The sequence below is a fragment of the Carcharhinus amblyrhynchos genome, chromosome 14, assembly GCF_965287045.1.
Source record: "Carcharhinus amblyrhynchos chromosome 14, sCarAmb.v2.hapA, whole genome shotgun sequence".
In the NCBI taxonomy this organism is placed as follows: Eukaryota; Metazoa; Chordata; class Chondrichthyes; order Carcharhiniformes; family Carcharhinidae; genus Carcharhinus; species Carcharhinus amblyrhynchos.
The window spans coordinates 76,813,994-76,832,980 of record NC_137337.1 but is presented as its reverse complement, the minus strand read 5'-3'; the positions used below and the strand labels follow the sequence as shown (position 1 = coordinate 76,832,980).

The following is an 18,987-nucleotide window of genomic DNA, read 5'->3' as shown; positions in this document are numbered from 1 at the left end:
GAAAGACAGATGGAATTGAAAGGATTCAGAGATTAACAGAAAGGAAGAGAAATCTTCATCACTAATTTCTGAAGCAGTGAGACTCCACGTTTTTAAATTTTCAGGTCTAGAGACATCATTTGGCAGTGATCATTATCAGTTCTCACACCACTAAAAATTATTTACTCCTCTATGTACCTCCCTAAATCTGTGACTGTGGTGGCAAACAAATGGACGAATACTTAAAAGTTCATTCTTTCAATGCTGAATTTGTTGTGCACAATGCAGAGAGGAATGGGGTTTTTCTGGCTACACCCATACTTCGATGTTAAAATGTACTTGCGTGGATGCTCGAAGTTGTTGTTCAATTGACTCCATAATGACTCTGAGTTGGTAATATTACTGCAAAGTATACTTTCATCTTTCACAACATTTGCATTGTATCACTGAGTGTACCCTTACTGTTTTTACCGAAGTTACTTACAAAGGGTTCTGCTGGTGAGCAAGCCAATAATTTCAACCTTAGGTTATGTACTTTGCATTGTTTCAAGTTAAATGTTATTTTAATTTTGCACAGAATACTTTATCCTCCGGAGGCCCAGCACCAAATGGATCAGAAAACATTGGCTGGCGACTGGCAAATCAGCACAACGTTCACAACTACAATTGGTTCTCAGCGGAAGATCTCCCATCTACCCCAGTTGTAAGACAGAGAAATACAAAAGGTAAAGGTAAAATTCAACACTTATTTTCATCATGCACCTCACAAACCTAGCATGATGGTTTTGGGAAAGTCATGTGCTGAGTACAAAAATGTGGTGGAGTTGCAAATGGTTTCCTTAAATAAAGCCCCAGATCTTCATTTTTTTGTCTTTTATTTATCCTCAGTTGAAAGATTGTTGCTCCTTGAGTTGGACCTTTATATGGCTAAAATGTTTTTAAGTACAGCTGTACTTGTATTGGAATCCAATTCCACCAGAATCTTAAGTGAAAAGAATTTAGGGTGCTTTAACCTTGTGCCCAGTAGGTACGGATTTGGCAAACAAAATTGTCCACAATCTTTCATATTTTGCGCTTTATTGCTATTTGATCAGATAAACTGGCAAAATAAATATTTTGAGGTTGGGACATAGAGGGAACTTTACTATGTGTAGCAGGATCTTGATCTGCAAGTGTTGACAGTGGAAGGTTGGGCTAAGAGGGAAAATATTCATGTGGATGAACGGTTGGAATTGGAATGGTGGGGATTGAAGGTCAAGCGCATCAGGCAGCCGACTTCAGTCTGCCAACTTCCAGGTCTTGCTGAGGTTAGAGTAGGGCAAGCTCCCAGGATATATGTTGGCGTTTTAAATACGTTACTGTGACTGGCAATTGCAGATTTAACCTGCTTTGCAGGTTCAGCTGTGACCGATGCCTTGGGAAACCCAGTAGTTGCGGCAGGGTGAGCACAGGTTTGGTGAGAAGGCAAGTGACTTTCTGTCACTCTTTGTGGGCCAGGAAGAACTGGACTGCTTCCAGGAACTCTATAACCCACTCCCCTCCAGACTACTCCCTGCTTGAAGATATTATTTCATGGATGGCAAACAGGTGACTCTCCACAGGGAAACGGAAAACATCTTTTCACTGGACTACTGATCTAGTACTTGCATAAACTGCCCATCTTCTTGCTACTAAAGAGGGGAGATCCTGTTGTTTGCAAATGTGAATTTTCTTTCAGTAGTGAAGTATTTTTAATGCACTCAGCCAAGTACATTTCTTCTGGTCTCATAATTAGCTTAGTTTCATTCACATAATAGTACAATTATTCATTAACTTTCAAAGATAGAAACAAAAAAATGCTGTGTGAAACATGATGCCATGCTCCCAACGTGGTAGGCCATTTAAATTGCTCATGATTCCTGATTACGTAATAGGTGTTAGGCATCTTTTAGGTTACGTGTTCTTTTTGCTGTTATTTCTCATTGCTCCTTATGCTGATGCACATATTTTAAAACTGGGCTTTATAATCACTCTTTGATTCCTTTCAGACTCAAAGCGCATAAGTAAATCAGAAGAAAATCTTCTCACTCCAGTGTGCAATAAAGACATTCATCGAATGTCTTGGAATGGAGCCAGTCCTACAGAGTACCAAATAACTTCTAGCCATTCCAATATGGAAACCCCATTAGATTGTTACCTAAATTCCAGGAGTTTTCAATCGGAACCTGCCCTCGTCATTGGAAAGCCACCCGCCGTACCAGGGGATTTCCGGAACCAGTGCACCTCTCTCAAAAATAGTGGAGGTTCTTTAAGTGAGGATGCAAGCATTGGGACTGGAGAAACTGTGTTGAAAATGAAAAGGGCATTTTCTGAATCGGGGAGTTCAGCAATTGGAGACCATAAACCTTCCACTTTGAATAATTTGTATAAAAGTGACTCGCTTCTCCAGACTCAACATGAGGCTACCCCTCAGAAACCTGATGGCCCATTCAGAGATCTGTCAGATCAAAAATGTTCACGCTCTGAATTACCATCCCAACAAGTTTCTGAAATACAGCATCACAATGCCAAAATAGATTCCTGCCCAGACATGATTCCAGACATGAACACAGCACATGGCATGAACTGTAATCTAAAATGTATTAGCAATTTGGATCAGCAAGATGTAAATGGAGCTGCAGTTCTACAAGACAAATACATGTGCTTTCTACCTTCAGATACTGATCGTCATAATCTGAACAAAACCCAAAAATCCTTTAAGTCTGTTGCAGTATTTTCATTCGCAGAACAGCCATCTGCTGATCAGGTGCCATCAAATTGTAAAGAACTGAAAGGACAGGAGGACAATAGCATCCCTGTAGAAAAGGTAATTGCACCAAATTCTGTAGACCCCAAAGATAAACATTCCTCTGAATTGCACCAGCCTGTGCTTTTAGCTAATGAATTGGAACCTACTTTAAATAAGAGGGATGACAATTTGCTATCTACAGATGGAACTCCGGCCTTGGAGTTCCCTTCAAAGATGCTTACTTTGGATGCTCCTTTGAGGAAGGTTTCAGAAGAAGTTGTGAAGGAGACTGAATGTGGTAATCACAAAGTGATTGAACATATTCAGTGGTTTAATAGTCTTTCATTGAATGATCAGAACCCAAAACACAAAATTGCCCAATCACCTTTAAAGTTCAGGCGCACCCCTGTTCGTCAGTCTATTAAAAGGATGAATTCACTATTGTGTGGAAGTGACAAATCAGTAGCAACTAGGACCAGATCATGTAAGATGACAGTTGACTCACTGATGGTTAAGTCAGTAAGTCATAAAAGTGCTCCGCCGTTTAATCCAAATTCATTTTCGTTCACACAAGATACAGATGTAAAGCAAGACAAACACAGAAGTGATGTGCACCAAAGTAATTTATTTATTGAAGGATTTTGCAAAACCAAACCAGCAACACAAGCACAGCATTCTGCTGCCTTCCAGCAAGAGCGTTTAGTCAGACAGCAGAAGAATTCATTTGACCAGAATATTAACCAGTCAGTTTTTGAAGATTTGACAAATGGGAAAATGTCAAGAACCCATCAAGTTGATTGTGTCCTGCCAAAGCATAGTGTAATTATTGAAAAAATGTCTTGTGTAACTCCAGAAAAAGCCATTTGTAATTCTGTGTTGCATAAAGTTTCAGAAAAAGAGAAGCATCGTTATAAAGGTTCACCAAAGTGTCCCATATCATCAGCAAAACTCACAACTAAAGCCATAGATCTATAAATGTGTGGGATCAGATAATTCTGTTGTCACCCTTTATTGCTGCTGTTTGATGTCTCTAATTGCACAAGTTGAGTTAAAGTTAGCTTCAACGTTTGACATTCAGGTTACAATTACTTGGTATGCTGGAATTTGATTAAAAACTAAATTAAGTAACTATTGTCCAATGTATAATCAACAGTTTGTGTACTAGGGTATTTTCCCATTGTATGTATTTCAGTGTGCTTTGCAGTAGTGTGTGCCATACAGCTGAGTTCTTGCCCTTCTGCTTTGAAAGGCATCAGGCAACTAATAATTGTCATATTTCATGGCGGCAGCTTTTTTAACTTTTTTTAATGCTTTTTTAAATTCACTACTGAGTGACTTTCTAAGACTTGCTAACATTTAATTTAGTGGAATGATGGAGAATTGAAATTCCTTTTGAAACTTAACTGTAAAGATTTTAAAGTAATGAATCACTGTAAACATTTACCTGCTTCCCAATAGTGTCCAAAATGGTGCTAATATGCACAGTAGGTCGACTAGCTTGCTGGATTTTTTTTATTCTGATTCTATTTAAAAAGATTTCTGACTGTACATTGAAATCTCTTGCTCTTCCAGAAATCCTATTAAGCACCTTTAGTTTATTGTACTGTAATTTTACAAGTATATTATACTGTAGTTTGTATTCATTTAAATGAACAGGAATATTTTAAATTGTCCTCTAACAATTAAGATTAATGTGCTCTATTATGAAATAAACTGTAAAGTTGACTGTCTCAACTTTTTACTACCAATCCTATTGGGTTGGGTTTGACTTAATACTGCCATTGTTCCAATGAAATCATTGTTGCTGATTTGAGCCTAAATGTAAGCAGTAAAAAAATTAGTTCACACATACGCTGAATTTTTTTTGAGCAGATGTGTACATGTTGTAGTATTTGACTTCAGTGGAGCAGAATTCAAAATAAAATATTCCCCTCTATTTGCAGTGCAGTTGTTGTTTTAAAAAAAATGTTGTGCTGGTTTGCAGTGCAGTCGAGGAGAATGGTGGGACAAACAAAGCCAGAACTCACTAGATGACAGTGTTGGTGGGTAAGATGAAACAGAAAAGGGGTGCCTTTGACAATTGTAAGGAATTTGGGCGTGCACTTGACAATGAATAGACAGCAAGGCTTGTACACTTGTAACAAGTCAGATTTATTCAGTATGAAACTTAACAAAACTAGGTAGTAATTTATCAGCTTTATTTCCTGTTTTAACCATGGATAGCGGTGCATTGCATGGATCATCATGTAGTCTTCTCTTCATAGTTTTGTCTTTCAAGCCTATCAGGCTAACCCTTGGTATCCTTTGCTGTGACCATGATTTTTGGCTCAATGCTTTTATATTGTTTCCAGTGCCAGAGCCTCCCTGATGTGATGTGCTTTGTGCTTAGTGGGATTAAGATAATCCTGTCCCTTTGCCAAGATGATGCAATTTTATACACGCTGTCAGTGACAGATCAGTTCAAACACTAGCTCAGCGTGTCCTTATGGTTACACGAGTCATTTCAGCTAGTATAAACAGTTTACAGTAAATGCAGTTTTCAGTCAAAAGTTTAATCCACTTCTAAAGATACACCATTTAAAATCAAATATATACTTGATTTCCCCGCAGAGACGTCAGGCTGATAATACAAGTGTGAACCAAACTGAATATAGGACGTTCAGAGAGGAAATGAAAAAAGGGCATAAAATGAGAGTGACAACTCTCATTTGGAGTAGGGTCAGTTAGGGACCAAAGAGTGAATTTTCACATGGAGGTAGTGGGCATGTTGTGGTACTAAGATCTATATTTACTAAGGAACAATATGCAATTCAAGTCATTGCGAAAGAGAAGGTAGTTGAGACACAGGAGTTAAAAATTGCTAAAGAGAAGAATTTGTGCAGGCATTGCGCCTGTTTCAACTGAACAAAATATGTGGCCGCCATTTTTTGGTGAAGGCATTGCCCTGGGGAATGAACTGATCAGTCAACCTGCCTGGTTTGATTTTAAACAAAGCTTGTACTTCACTGTGAATCACCATTAATTGGTTTATTTTCCATGGCAAGGCTACTAATAAGATTTCACTTCCAACCAATCGACACTCTTATGAAGTATAAATTGTTGCTCCCTTTATATTTGGTATTCTTGTGAATGTCCTGATGAGTGCAAGACAAAAAGCTTCAACATTTGTTTTTTTCAGCAAAACCCAAAAACGAGGTATTAGAAAACTGGCTGTACCTGGTTGATAAATCATCAGAACCAGATCGTAGAATCCCTACAGTATAAAAGGAGGCTATTCGGCCCATTGAATTTGCACCAACAGCGATCTCGCCCAGACCTATCTGTGTAACCCCATATATTTATACTGTTAATCCTATGACACTAAGGGACAATTTATCATCTCCAATGTACCTAACCTACACATTTTTGGAGTGTGGGAGGAAACCAGAGCACCTTGAAGAAGCCAACAGAGACATAGGGAGAATGTGCAAACTACACACAGTTACCCATACCAGAACTGAACCCAGGTCCCTGGCAGCGTGAGACAGCAGTCCTAACCACTATGCCACCGTGCTGCATCTAAGGATATGGGGGAAAGTAATGGTGGAAATTGTAGAAGCACTGACCCCAAGCTTTTTTGGATAAATGGGTGGTTCCAAAGGACTGGAGAATTGCAAATGTTAAGAGTAATGTCAAGCCAGTTAGATTAACCTCAATGGTGGGAAAACTTTGAGAAACGGTGAAGTATGCATTAGGAAATGGTTGTGAATATCTCCATTTAGTCAATGTCCACAGGAAAATGACAGGAAACAAGATTGGAATAAGGTGCTAAAGAAAGAAATGCTTGTGGTTTTATGCTTACAAATTTTAATTAGACACAAGGCAATAAAATAAGTTGAAGTAATTGTGTGTGATCATTAGAGAGTGCAAAATAGTCTTTTCTGAATTGGCTGAAGTGCAAAATTGAGAGAGTGCTGCACAGCTGGAGGTGTCTAGCCAATCTTGGATGGGCATAATAGATCCTGTGGCAATATTTTGTAGAGGAATGGGGGAGTTGGCCCCAGCGTGCTGACCAACATTCCCTTGTCAACCAACTTCACACAAACATGGGCTAGTTATATGTCATATTGCTGTTTGAGAGACTTTGGTGTCTCCTCATCAGCTGTTACATTTCCTATTTTAAAGCTGAAAGTCTCCTGCATTGTGAAGATTCTGTGAAAGCAATGACAAACACTTCCAAAGTACTTCATTAGATGCAATGGACTTTGGGACAGAGTTAAAAGACACTTTTTTCCTTTGCATTCTTAAGGTCAATTATATATGAAATCATCAATTTAGTTAAGATGCCTAACTTGGCTGACTTAAGATTTTCTTTCTATAATTAGGAATTGATTGTGTGGTCTTGTTCATTATGTGAAAACAAAATGTGCTGTCAAATTACAATCATAAAATTTTCAGAATTAAGTCTTGGAGCTCCATGAGAATTGTTAACTATTCCATTACGCCTCAAAAGTCAGGTGCATTGGTAGCTCTGTGTCAATAGATGGTGGGTTCAAGTCTCACTCCAGATACTTGAGCATAAATTCTAGGCTGATACTCAAGTGTAGTGTTGAGGAAGCACTGTTACATGATCCAAACTGCCATCCTTTGAATCAGATATTAAATTGTTTGCCCTCTGTTGAATGTAAAAAGTCCAACAGCTGTATATAAAGAACAAGAGTGTCTCCCCCATATCCTAAGCAATAAAAATTGTACCTCAACCAACTTCACTGAAAAACCATTTACCTGATCATTGATTTACAAACGCAAGCTCATAAGTTTGAGGTATAGGAGCAGAATTAGGCCACTCAGCCCGTTATGTTTTCTCTACCATTTGCTAATGTCTGATATGCTTCTCATCCTATTTTCCTATCTTCTCCCCATAACCATTCAATCCATTACCAATTAAAAATCTGTCTAGCTCTTCCTTAAATTTACTCACTGCCCCAGCATCCACCATGCTTTGTGATAGTGAATTCCACAGATTCACAACCCTTTGGGAGAGGTAGTTTCTCCTCAACTCTGCTTTAAATTTACTATCCCTTATCCTGAGACTATGACTTTTTGTCCCAGAATGCCCCACAAGAGGAAGCTCCATGTCTACTTCATCTGTACTTTTTATTTTTTTGTATATCTTGACTTGATCTCCCCCTCATTCTTCTAAATTCAAATGCAATGAAAATCTCCTTTGCAAAGGAATGAGGGGACGGGAGGATCGAACTGGTTAATTCCGGCTTTGTTTTCAAAAGCTGTTGTTCCTTTTTCTAAACTGTGCAGTAACTGGTTTGTATTAAGAATAGGCCTAAACTGTTTAGGGTTTATACCTTTTTTTTAGGGCAAATAGAAAAAAGTGGAGGGGGGAGGATTGTCCAGTGACCTGATTTGAGTTCTATTAAGAGCAAGTCTGGGTTGCTTAGGTATCGAAGATAAAAGGCAGGGAAGTCCAGGTCGTTTACCTGGGAAGGTGCAAGATGTTCATTCCTGTCAACAGTACAAAAGCAGCTCTAATGATAGTGAATAGACCATTAATCTCCAAAGTCACAGCGAGGTGTCAATATTATTCGGTCATTAACGGTTATACTTTGACCTATTTATTTACTTCCATGATAAAATAATGTTGGGATCTAACGCATAACTAACTCATATTTCTACCTGGCTACAAGGCCCATATAATTCATGCGGCCACAGAAATGGATTTTGAGAAGGGAAATCTCCACATAAGCCATTGTAGGATGGACTTGCAGGATGTTTCCTAAAATAGTCACTAAACCTCCCAAATGAGTCAGTCTGTCAGAATCCAAGAGAAAGCCACAAGTTAAAGACAGCAAGTTTCTATCGTTTGCCACTCAAAAAAGTGCAGTTTGTGATTGGATTGAAGAAACTTAATTTTTTAAGAGTTTGAACAAGACTGGAAGATTAACCCAGCTTTGGTCAGAGGGAACTTCTGTAACCCTAACAAAAGCCTGTTCAGAGATTAGAAGTTATCCAACTGGGAAACAAAGTAAGCAAGCCCTTGAGAGCTAAGAATCACTTTGGACAGGGGCCAGGAGGATAATGTGTTTACTTGAGGGTCAGAATAAAAACTAACTGTGGAGTTATACTTTTCAGCCATGTAAAGCATTAATGAGGGAATTTTTCCATGGTTTGTGTCATAAATTGGTATAATTTGTGATGGCACGGTGGTTAGCACTACTGTCCCTCAGTGCCAGGAACCTGGGTTCGATTCCTGCCTTGGGTCACTGTCTGTGCGGAGTCTGTACGTTCTCCCCATGTCTGCATGGGTTTCCTCTGGGTGCTCCAGTTTCCTCCCACAGTCCGAAGAATGTGCTGGTTAGGCGCATTGACCCGAACAGTCGCCAGAGTGTGATAACTAAAGGATTTTCACAGTAACTTTTGCAGTGTTGATGTAAGCCTACTTGTGACAAATAAAAAACAAGTTGCTACAAATATAATAGTGTTTAGTCAATGATTTTTTTGTTTGTTATAGTAAAACTCTTAAAACTTGAAATCTTGCAATTCCTTTGGCCACTAACTATTCAAATTTCTTTTCAAAAGTTATCAATCATAACATTTAACACTGTTGCTTGTATGACTGATTACCAAATGGCTCTTATTTTTCTGATTACAACAATATCTACGCTGAAAAATAAATTACTTTGGCCGTCAAGCTGAGATGTTTTAAGGTTGTGAAAGGCGTTATATAAATACAAGTTCTTTTCTTTAATAGTCATAAAAATCAAGTTGGCTACTTGGGGAGCTTGGGCACTGCAAAAGGACACCTTCACTTCATTCAGTCTTAAAAATAGCATTCCCGTGTTTTTTTTTGTAATTTAGTCATTGGTTCCTCCATTATAGGTGATATATGGATAAAATGGGGTGGCACAGTGGTTAGCACTGCTACCTCACAGCACCAAGGACCTGGGTCCAATTCTGGCCTCGGGTCACTTTCTGTGTAAACTGCTTGGACTTTAACCTGGTGTTGTGAGACTTCTTATTGTATGGAATTCTTCCCGTGTCTGTGTGGGTTTCCTCCCACAGTCCAAAGGTGTGCATATTAGGATGATTAGCCACGATGATAAATTGCCCCTTAATGTCAGGGGGATCAGAAGAGTAAATGGGGTTAGGACAGTACCTGAGAGAGTTACAAGGAAAGGGCAGTAACTGGGTGGCGTTACTGTCAGTGCAGGCTCGATCGGCCAGATGGCCTTCTGCACTGTAGATTCAAGAAATTGTGGTGCCGGTTATCTCTGACGTGACTACCTCACTTTATAGAGACTGATGCACCCCACTTGGGAGAGTGGAGGGTGAAGTTTAGATAATAGTGCAATGAGAAGGAAAGGGTTATTAAAGTTTTATATTGTTTCAAGAATACTTGAAGTCAAAAACATATGTTTGCTATTTTACTCATTTTTTTTAAAAAGTGTGCCAACTGTGCTGTCCAAGTTTAGTACAAATATTAGGTATTCTCTTGAGACAGTCCAACTGTGAGCATTTTAAAAAGAATTTAAGAGAAGTAGAGTTTATGGGGTAGAAATTGGTCTCGATTGACAGCTCATTCCACACAGCACTGATGGTCAGTTCCATTGAATGCAGAGGAATTATGTTAGGCACTCTGTATAAAGGGTGTTATGTGGCACTGCCCATATTAATTCTGATCCCTATCCATTGCCTCCTGAATTGTCATTGGTGACCCATGGTTTCCGCTGTGCTGTAAATGGGTGGCACGTTTGCACAGTGGTTATTAGCACTGCTGCCTCACAGCACCAGTGACCCGGGTTCAATTCCCGGCTTGGGTCACTGTCGGTGTGCAGTTTGCACGTTCTCTCCATGTCTGTGTGGGTTTCCTCTGGGAGCTCTAGTTTCCTCCCACAGTCTGAAAAATGTGCTGGTTAGGTGCATTGACCTGAACAGGAGTTGGGAGCAATTAGTGGAATTTCACAGTAGCTACATTCCAGTGTTAATGTAAGACTTACTTATGACTAATAAATAGAATTGTAGAACCCTACAGTGCAGAAAGAGGCCCTTCGGCCCATCAAGTCTGCACCGAACACAATCCCATCCAGACACTACCCCCATATCCCTACATGTTATACCCACTAATCCCTCTAACTTACGCATTCCTGGATGCTAAGGGGCAATTTCTTAGCATAGCCAATCAACCTAACCTGCACATCTTTGGACTGTGGGAGGAAACCCACGCAGACAGGAGGAGAATATGCAAACCCACGCAGACACGAGGAGAATATGCAAACTCCACACAGACAGTGACCCAAGCCAGGATTCGAACCCAGGACCCTGGAGCTGTGAAGCAGCAGTGCTAGCCACTGTGCTACTGTGCCGCCCCTATATATTATATAATACATATAATAAGAATAATGAATCTTTGTAACTGATTTAGCATTTGCTGAGGTTTTTATAAATGTGTTGAGGTACTGAGGTATTAAGATACTGTCTGCTGCCAAAAAATTTGATGTCAGCAAAGATTGTATCTACTGAGCTTTTGAGCATTTTTGAAAATTCCTCTATCTTTGTTCCATCTCTCCCTTTCCCATTCCAGATATTTGTAAATACCACATTGATAGATCTCATTCTTCTATCTGACTTGATGCTTGTCCAGTAATTTTCTCAGATTCTGGCTGAGAAGTAGGTGTTCTTTCATGAGTTCTCCAGTCTCTAAAGGTCACTGAGACAGCAGCAACCAAGACAGAATTAAGGTCTCCTCCAACACGTCTGCAGCTGACATACATCTCTGAGGACTATTTTGTATGCATGATGACTCTGAAGATGGGTAACTCTTGGACGCCCTTTGTACTAATGGGTTTTTCAAAAATCTGGCTGATGCCTCACCATCACCATAGTTTTCCACTAAAGGCTTCCCTATTTTGGCCATCAGTGTTTCATAGTCATGTTTGCGTTTCAGCTTGTTCCCATCTATCAGACAAGAGATGTTCAGCAAATATTTCCTTATGATCTTCTGCATGTAGGGATGAGTGCTCAGCTGGAGGGGAGAGGATGTGGGTGAGTTGAAACTCCCTTGATGGTTTCACCAATTGTCCAGTGAAGTTCTCCTTCATTCTATTTTACAGATGTTCTTTCACTCAGCATATTAAAGATGAAATGACATATTTTGGTTGCTTTTAGGTTTCTAAGGTGAGAATTCCCTTATCCGTGACATCAGATTGGGACAAGTGTATTCCTGCTTACAATTTTCATTAGTGCTTTGCCTCAGGGAAGAATTGGCACCCATTCAGCAGTCATCATGTTCTGATACTTCCAACTGACAATGAAACAATCCAAGTACATGATTATTTCCTTCACTTTTCCAATAATATCAATAACAGTGATTAGCTGGCATTGTGAATTAAAACAGCCTTTTTTTGGAATCATTTTAAATCTATCCAAGATCACTAAAATGAAATTTGCTTCTTTCTGGTATCTCATGACAGGCTAAAATGTTTTGCCAATCTCAATTTGGATTGAAGTAAGTGAATCTTCAGTACAAATGTGACTAAATTGACTAGACAAAGGTACAACAGTGGCTAGTGCTACATGGAGTGTGTTTTGGCTCAGTCGAAACCCACCCCCTTGCACATAGTTTATTATCAGATCCTTGGTATTACATAGAATAAGTAACACAGCAACAGGTTGTTTGAGCCAGCAACAGGTTGTTTGAGCCAGCAAGTCCAAAGAGGATAGGATCAATTAGAGAGAAGAAAAATGAAGAAATAATGGTGTGCTTGACCTCAGCATAGTGGATGTGTAACTGAAAGCAAATAGACAGCATACTTACTAGGGATTGTATAAAGATAAACCATCATAGTACAGATGATCAGAGGCTGCTTTCTCCACATAAGCCATTGTACGATGGACTTACAGGATGTTTACTAAAATAGTCACTATTCTCCTTTTGAAGGGGAGAGCTGACTAGTGGTGATTTAATCTGAAAGTCACTATATGTCAGGCAAGGGACGAGGTTGGGAAGGTGGAGCTTCACGAATAGCCTTGGCTGGTAAGGGAATTGAACCTGTGCTGTTGGCTTCACTCTGCATCACTAACTAGCTAAACTGACTGTAGTATCATGGGTTAATAGAATAGTTCTGCTAATAAGTTAGGGATGTGTACCATGATGTAACAGTGACATCAGCAGTCATGTGCTACAGGTTGTAGAACAGATGCAATATTCTGTACTCTAGAGATGTGTCTACCCAGTAATTCATTGTCTATGTAGTTTATATAATGTAAATAGAACAGTTTGAATTACCTACCTGAGTTAGACCAGATAAGATAGACTGTCCGACTAATACATAAAGCAGATACTTAAGTAAGGAAATAGTTGATGGACCTCAAATTAGTAAAGTCATTAGACTTCGACAGCATTTGCCCTAGAATGCTGAAGGAAAGAGAGAGCAAGTAACAGAAGTTTTGATTTAATCTTTTAAACAAAGACATGGATCAATTGACGAAAGCCAGCATATATTTGTGATTTACCAGAAATTTAATATAGCTGTTTGATAAAAGAACAGTAGTGGACTTTCTGTATGTGTAAAACATAATTGCTAAGGTTCAAAGTGGAAGTTTTGTTCATTAAATTAGCATGTTCTTAAAGAAAATGTGGCAGCGTGGATAAGAAGTTGGTTAAGGTACATCAGATAGATCTCTGGTTAACTGATGTTTTCCAGGCTGGAGGCTTTTCAATAATCTTGTTGTCCACTAAAAGTCAGTGTTGCATTTCCACTGGTTGGTGAATTTACAGATATAAATGGAGGCACGATGGCACTGTGATTAGCACTACAACTCACAGCGCCAGGATCCGAGCTTGAGTCACTGAATGTGTGGAGTCTGCACATTCTCCCCATATCTGCGTGGGTCTCCTCAAGGTGCTCCAGTTTCCTCCCACAGTCTGAAAGATGTGCTGGTTAGGTGCATTGACCCGAACAGGCGCTGGACAGTGGTGACGAGGAGATTTTCACAGTAACTTCATTGTAATGTTAATATAAACCTTACTTTTGACTAATAAATAAATTTTAACTTTATCATCACTGAAGATACAGGTTAGATTTTTTTTACAGGAATCAGAATCAATAAACAGGATGTGGATAAAAAGGTGTAGAGAAAAGACAAAGAAATAGAATCAAGGACATATCTTTATTCAGATGCCAAAGCTGAATTATATCTTTCTCCTTGCCAATTTCTTATGCTTCTACTAACATCTTCCATGGAAAGAAACTACATACAGAAAATAGTTAGCAGTGATGACAAATGATAGAAAGAAATCACTAAGAGAAAGCTTTGATCATAATGCTATCACTTTCAATGCTGTCCCTTAAACTAGTGAACTGTAGGCACAATTGCTGCCCTCTTTAGGGTTTTAATTTGACTGCAAGGACTGGTACAAGTAAACTGGATCTAAACATCTTTACATTGCTGTTTGAGCCACCCAGTTCTCTCTTAGATCAGTGCCATTAGTTTTTACCTTCAAGTGAACACATAGCATGCAGGCAGCACAGTGGCTCAGTGGTCAACACTGCTGCCTCACAGCGCCAGGGACCCAGGTTCGATTCTCGGCTTGGGTCACTGTCTGTGTGGAGTTTGCACGTTCTCCCTGTGTCTGTGTGGGTTTCCTCTGGGTGCTCCGGTTTCCTCCCACAGTCCGAAAGATGTGCAGGTTAGGTGGATTGGCCATGTTTAATTGCCCCTTACTGTCAGGGGGACTAGCTGGGTAAACACATAGGGTTATGGAGGTAAGGCCTGGGTAGGATTGTGGTTGCTGCAGACTCGATGGGCTGAATGGCCTCCTTCTGCACTGTAGGATTCTATGATGAATATGGTGTTCGATGTCTCTATCATGAAGCTAACTGGATGACTCAAAGTGCTTTATATAAAAACATTTATCTTTGAAATCTAGTTTGTCATTCCCAGCTCTTGCAATTAAATTATTGACCACCGAGAGGCAGCAACTATGACTCGATTCCACTGGTCAAAATGACAAACTACGACAAGATACAAGCAAAATATTAAAACTAAGTGTTTTAAATCTTATCAAATGTAAACAAACTTTACTCATAATGTTAATAGTATTCAGTGTCAATGTTTTGATACAAGGCACAAGTTATTTAACAAATTAGGCATTTAATATTGAGCTACATTATTTCACTTGTCGATATATATATCATCAGAATACAAGAAAGCAAATAAGTCATTAAAATTGATGAAATTAGTACTGTTGCCTTCCAAAAACTTATCAAATTTGAACTTTTTCCATTGAGATGGAACCAAAGAAAGGTTACAGTGCAGAAGGGGAACATTCAGCCTCTTGACTTGATTTGATTCATTACTATCACATGTATTAACATGCAGTGAAAAGGATTGTTTCTTGCATGCTATACAGCCAAAGCATACCATTCATAGAGAAGGAAATGAGAGGGTGCAGAATGTAGTGTTACGGTCATTTCTAGGGTGTAGAGAAAGATCAACTTAACGCAAGGTAGATCCATTCAAAAGTCTGTCGGCAGCAGGGAAGAAGATGTTCTTGAGTCAGTTGGTACGTGACCTCAGACTTCTGTATCTTTTTCCCAAAGGAAGAAGCTGGAAAACAGAATGTCCGGGGTGCGTGGGGGTTCTTAATTGTGCTGGCTGCTTTGCCGAGGCAGCGGGAAGAATAGGTAGAGCCAATGAAGGGGAAGTTGGTTTGTGTGATGGATTGGGCTACATTCACGGCCTTTTGTAGTTTCTTGTGGTTTTGGGCAGAGCAGGAGCCCATACCAAACTGTGGTACAATCAGAAAGAATGTTTTCTATGGTGCATCTGTAAAAGTTGGTGAGAGTTGTAGCTGACATGTCAAATTTCCTTAGTCTTCTGATAAAGTAAAGACATTGATGGGCTTTCTTAACTATAGTGTCGGCATGGGGGGACCAGGACAGGTTGTTGATGATCTAGACACCTGAAAGCTTGAAGCTCACGACCCTTTTTACTTCGTCCCCACTGATGTAGACAGGGGCACATTCTCCACTATGCTTCCTGAAGTCAATGACTATCTCCTTCGTTTTGTTGACATTAAGTCCAAGTCAGCCAAAAAAGAGAAAAAAATAAACTAGTTGTTCATTTTAATCCCTGTTCCCTGCACCTGGTCAGTAGCTTTGCAGATTCCAGCGCTTCAGATACAGATTCAGATACTTTTCAATGAGTCAAGCATTTCAGCCTCAATCACCAACTTAGCCAATGAATCTCAGACACCCACCACTCTCTGGGTCAAATAGTTTTTCTTCGTGAACCTGTTAATCCTTCTACCAATCACTTTAAATCTCTGCCCCCTGGTAATCAACCTCTAAGTTAACTGGTCTTTCCCATCTACCCTGTCTGAATTGTAGAATTCCCACAGTGCGCAGGGAGGCTATTCAGCCCATCAACTCTGCACTAACCCTTCAACAGAGCATCTGCATCTTACCCAAGACCAACACCCCCCTACCCTATTTCCCTAACCTCACACATTTACCCCACTAATCCCCTAAACTTCTTGGAACGTAGCTAATCCGCCTAACCTGCACATCTTGGGGCAATTTAGCGTGGCCAACCCACTTAACCTGCACATCTTTGGACTCAGTAAGAAGTCTCACAACACCAGGTTAAAGTCCAACAGGTTTATTTGCAATCATCAGGTGAGTGAAGGAGCAGGTTCCAAATAAACCTGTTGGACTTTAACCTGGTGTAGTGAGACTTCTTACTGTGCTCACCCCAGTCCAATGCTAGCATGTCCATATCACATCTTTGGACTGAGAGGAAACCGGAGCACCCAAAGGAAACCCATGTGGACATGGGGAAAACACGTAGAGGCCCCATATAAATTTGGACATTTCAATTAGATCACCCGTTAACTTCCTGTGTTGTAAGAAAAACAACCCTAGCCCATCCAATCTCTCCTCATCGCTGCAATTTTCAAACCCCGGCAACAGATATGAATTCTAATTAGTTTAACACTAATCCACAATTCTTTTAGTCATCTACTTAGGGCATATCTATTTTAAAGAAACATCAACCCGGGGAAGAATAAAAAAGGGCAGAATTTAATGCCCATGTCAGCTTGAGGTAGGCTTGGAGGTGAGGGATTTTAATTGAGTGGGAGGGTAGCAGATGGGGACCGTGTTGTCTCCTCTGACCTAACAAAGTCCGGGTTGGGAAGGCTCATGGATGGCCCATCCTCCTTCATGCCCACAGCGGCCTCATCCCACCACTACTGGGAGGCAAGAGAGCAAACCCTGTCAAATTTGCTTGTGGGGTCCGGGGAAAGGGGTGGGCGAGGCACTTAGTGACTGATCGAAGGATCCAATGTTGGGTAAGAGTAGGGAGCGGAGTATGCTTAGAGCCACCTCCTGCCTTTTCTCAAGACCCCGACATCCCCTTAGGCAGCAGCCCCCTCACCATGACCCCACATTCTACCCTCACTTACCTGTGGCACAAGTCCCTCACTGACCTTGGACCTCTGGTGGATACATTTAGGCAGCAACACCACTCCTCTAGCCATGAAGAACTCCCAACTTTGGATTTGCTCTGATTGTGAGCTGAAAAAAAATTTGCTTGCTAATGTAATGGTGAGTTTGTAGGATAGCACATTATCCAACAATACCTGCACAGAATTTAATATTAATAATTGAATTATAACAACAGCCAGTTGAAAAATGATATGTTTTGAGTGGTTAAATGCAACTGGAAATATAAATTGATAAGTCATTTGTTGTTAATTGTGGATCAGGTTTTTAAAATTATTGCAATGCATTTGCAAAACTCATTTTTGTAAAAATCCCAGGTTTTTACAAGGATTTCTGGGTTTTTAAAAAAGTTACAACAGAAACACTTGAGAAATCCATGGATCCTAACCAGGACTTAGAAGGGTCATGTCAGTAAAGAACTGGTTGCTGATAAAACTTTAAATATCAGATGTTCTTATCATTAATTTAATGAATAAGAGAGCATGTTTAGACGGTAAAACATTGATTCTCTAAAGAATTCCCCACCTATTTTTGCATAACTCATTTATTAAAGAACTCCTTGTGATAAGAATACTGGTGTGACAAACCGCAATATAATAAGAGATTAATTTTTGCAAATTTCAAATGAGGTATATTCTTGAGCACAATGGCAACAGGTTACTAAATGTCTTGCATTTAAGCGTGTGCCATACTATCAATAGCTAGCTGTAAAATAGTGTAGCCAGAGGTGTAATAATAGAATGCTAATGGTCTGAACTGTATGTCTGGGGCAGAAACTGGTGTGCATTCTGCCCATTTTCAGGCATGCAACAAACATATGTCATTGCTGTTTAGCAGTGGAATGGCTGTGTCTAGTCTGAACAGGTAGAAATCTCATGGCTAAGTTCATGGGGTACACAGTTTACAATGATTCTGTTTTTAATCTACAACATGATCACATTCTTGCCAATCTTTGGGTAAAGAAATTTCATCCAAATTCCATGTTGGATTTATTGGTGGCTATCTTATACTTATGGAGGTCTCGTGGTGAAGTGGGTAGCTTCCCTGCCTCTGAACCAGAAGCTCTGGGTTCAAGTCCCGCCCCAGGACTTGATGGCCAAGGAAGGAATGTTTACAACGCGATCAAACAGGTTGTGTATCAACCTGCAAGTCAATGGTTGGTGCAAGAGTGTGAGAGATTCCTGGTCAGCTGTGCTTACTGTGGAGTGGAGCCCCTCAAGATATAAGCCCCTGGTGACAGACTAGTGACCTATTCCAGGAATTACTAGCAATGGAAACAGATGAAAAATCTGCCTTAGTGAATCACTAAAGGAATAGATATCTCATATTTATGAGCCCTTGTTTATGGCCTCCCGACAAGTAGATACATGTCTCCAACCAATCAAACCCTTCCCAAATTTTAAAGGTCTCTTGTAGGTTACCTCTTAGCCTTCTCCTTTGAAGAGGAAATAGCCTTGCATTGTTTCAGTCTTTCACGATAGGTATATCCTCTCAGTTCTGATATCAGCTGAGTAAGTCTCTCCTGCACTCCAGTGTTTCTGCATCCATTCAATAATATGAAGAGCAGAGCTGTACAAGAAGCTCTGTGAGTTATCTAACCAAGGTTCTACAAATCTTTCCCTCTAGGCATGGAGGCATGTGATTTTTTTTAAATGATTTCCTCAACCTGTACTGCGATTTTAATAAAAGTTTAAAGTTTATCTATTAGTCACAGGTAAAGTTTACGTTAACACTGCAATG

At 39.9% G+C, this 18,987-nt stretch overlaps 1 protein-coding gene across 1 annotated transcript in view; it reads left to right on the top strand.

Moving 5' to 3' along the window:
- LOC145352318 (rho GTPase-activating protein 11A-like) overlaps window positions 1–4,606 on the top strand; it is a 32,746-nt gene extending 28,140 nt beyond the window's left edge. The window contains exons 12-13 of the mRNA XM_080202075.1: window positions 557–704; window positions 2,007–4,606. Coding sequence (XP_080058201.1) covers window positions 557–704; window positions 2,007–3,721 — 1,863 coding nt within the window. The 3' untranslated portion in view covers window positions 3,722–4,606. The remainder of the gene's footprint in view (window positions 1–556; window positions 705–2,006) is intronic.
- Window positions 4,607–18,987: the final 14,381 nt, after the last annotated feature.